General features: G+C 47.4%; 1 protein-coding gene across 1 annotated transcript; it reads left to right on the forward strand.

Annotated features, from left to right (window-relative positions):
- The first annotated feature begins 299 nt into the window (after window positions 1-299).
- Window positions 300-1,580, forward strand: LOC130465768 (uncharacterized). The gene is made up of 3 exons (XM_056834620.1): window positions 300-616; window positions 691-789; window positions 872-1,580. The coding sequence occupies exons 2-3, from the start codon at window positions 718-720 to the stop codon at window positions 1,181-1,183; spliced, it is 384 nt and encodes a 127-aa protein (XP_056690598.1). The 5' UTR covers window positions 300-616; window positions 691-717; the 3' UTR covers window positions 1,184-1,580.
- The last annotated feature ends 506 nt before the right edge of the window (window positions 1,581-2,086 follow it).

The following is a 2,086-nucleotide window of genomic DNA, read 5'->3' on the forward strand; positions in this document are numbered from 1 at the left end:
GGTGGTTTTGCGTCCTTTTGCTGATGCGCCTGTACCTGCCTCGGCTACTCGTGCCCACTTCTTGTCCGGGTGGCGGGTATTGCTCCCGGGGGTGTATCGCCATATATGGTACTTGGAAGAGCGTGTGTCCCTTCAGCATAGTACGGGGGACAGGCTTTTCCCTAAGGACCCACGGAGTCCATGCTGACGCCATACGAAGAGCTTGCCCAGCTCTATTTGAATGCTAGGGGCGATGCTGTTTGTCTCCCCTGGAGGAATTTTGTAGATAGGAGGGGTCTCTATGAGGACTTCTTGAAGAGGCTTACTCCACCAGTACGCTTCGTACTGCCGATGAGCTCTCAAATTTTGTATCTTGTATTCTTGAATTCTTGTACTCTTGTACTCTTGTATTCTTGTAATCTTGTACTCTTGTATTCTTGTATTCTTGAATTCTTGTATTCTTGAATCACTGTATGAATGTTTGTAGGAGGAGGAGGTCGACCCCGAGGACATTCTCTATGTTGATAGGGTTGTTCGCTATGATAACTCGGATGGGGAGCAGGGGGAGGTGACCATTCCTGTAGCTTCTCCTCCGCACCGGAGGTCGTATGATGTTGTACCGGAGCATTATGCAGCTGTAAGTACTGTTGCTTTTTCTTGAAACTGGTTGTAATCTTGTATCCGGAAATTAATCTTGAATTTTGTATGCAGGCGCCTCGGGTGAGAGTGCGTCGCTGGATGCTCATAATTGATTCTTTGAAGAGGCATTGTGCCAAGCTGACCCAGAAGCTTTCTGGCCGGGACATAGAGGTGCTTTCATTGACTGTGATATTTTGTACTCTAGAAACTTTGAACTTGGATGTCTGTTTCTTAAAACTTGTATTTTGTATAGGAGCGCCGTCGAGGTCGCAGAGGTTCCGTTGACAGGGAGCCCCAAGTGGAGACTTTGTTGAGGCAGGATGGACCGAGCATGGATTTGGGACAGGGGTCCGGTGCTGGTACTTATAAGAGGCATTCTGATGCTGATAAGGGAGCTGCCCCTTTTGTGTATGTTGATCCCACCATGCATTCTTTTGGGGGTGCGAGCAGTTCGAGGCCTTTTGTTCCTCCATCCGGTTACTATTTCGGAGGGAACGGCCCTCAGCCTTGGGGTGCGGATCCTTGGACTTGCTGGCAGGAGATGGAGAGGATGCGTCAGGTCTAGATGTTTGAGGCGCAGCGCCGGTTCATGGCGATGTCGCAGCCTTATCAGTACCCTTCCCCTCAGCAGGGAGCTTATCACTCTCCCGGTACTCTTCGTATCTCGGAGCAGGAGCCTGGTACCCCTAGGACAGAGCTGGATCGGGATCTGGAGCGCCTTAGGAGGCGCAGCAGGAACAAGGAGCCCGTGGTTGACAATACGGCTGATGATGACTCGGACTGACCCTACATGGTAGCGAGTTCCAGCTTGCCTAGATTGAGTTTTTATGGGTTGTATTTGTATGGATTTGTATGGTTCAATTTGAAAGTTGAACTTTTGTATGGCTTTGAATTTTGCAAGGTTTGGAATTTTTAAATCTTGTATGGCTGAATATTGGTTTTTGTATAGTTGAAAATTGAACTTTGTATGCGTTGTGTGTGCCTTTGAAATTAAGCTATATGCATGCATGAAAAATTTGCAAATAAATTAAATAAATTTGCCCATTTTTTCGGGTGTACATACCCACTATAAGCCCCCACTTTGACTTAGGTTTTTTGGTTAGAAAAAGCACAAGTCAAAGTATATTCAAATTTTCCTTATGGATATGCAGACTCGACTTAGGACGCCGATCTAGGACTAGAATGCTTGAATTTTGAACAGATTGACCCGAAATCGGCCCGAGGTGCTGACTCGGACTGCTTGAAATTGCGCGGTTTGCGGCTTTGGAATCTTGAATAATTGAGGTTGTACTCTGCTGTACAAAGCACTAAAGAGTGTGTACTCAGAATCATAAAGGGGACGGTGGCCTCGTCCTTCGTTGCAGGCCCCTGCTCATGGCGCAGGTACCGGCGCCTGGCGCTAACGTGCTGTGATGAGAGCCGGTTCTTGTATAAATAGGGAGCGTTTTAGATCATTCTTTTCATCAAT

The sequence above is a fragment of the Spinacia oleracea genome, chromosome 1 (genome assembly GCF_020520425.1).
Source record: "Spinacia oleracea cultivar Varoflay chromosome 1, BTI_SOV_V1, whole genome shotgun sequence".
Lineage (NCBI taxonomy): Eukaryota > Viridiplantae > Streptophyta > Magnoliopsida > Caryophyllales > Amaranthaceae > Spinacia > Spinacia oleracea.

Coding starts and splice junctions, on each gene's coding strand:
- LOC130465768 (XM_056834620.1), top strand. CDS start 718: ATGCTCATAATTGATTCTTTGAAGAGGCATTGTGCCAAGCTGACCCAG. Junction 790..871: donor TTTCTGGCCGGGACATAGAG/GTGCTTTCATTG, acceptor TATTTTGTATAG/GAGCGCCGTCGAGGTCGCAG.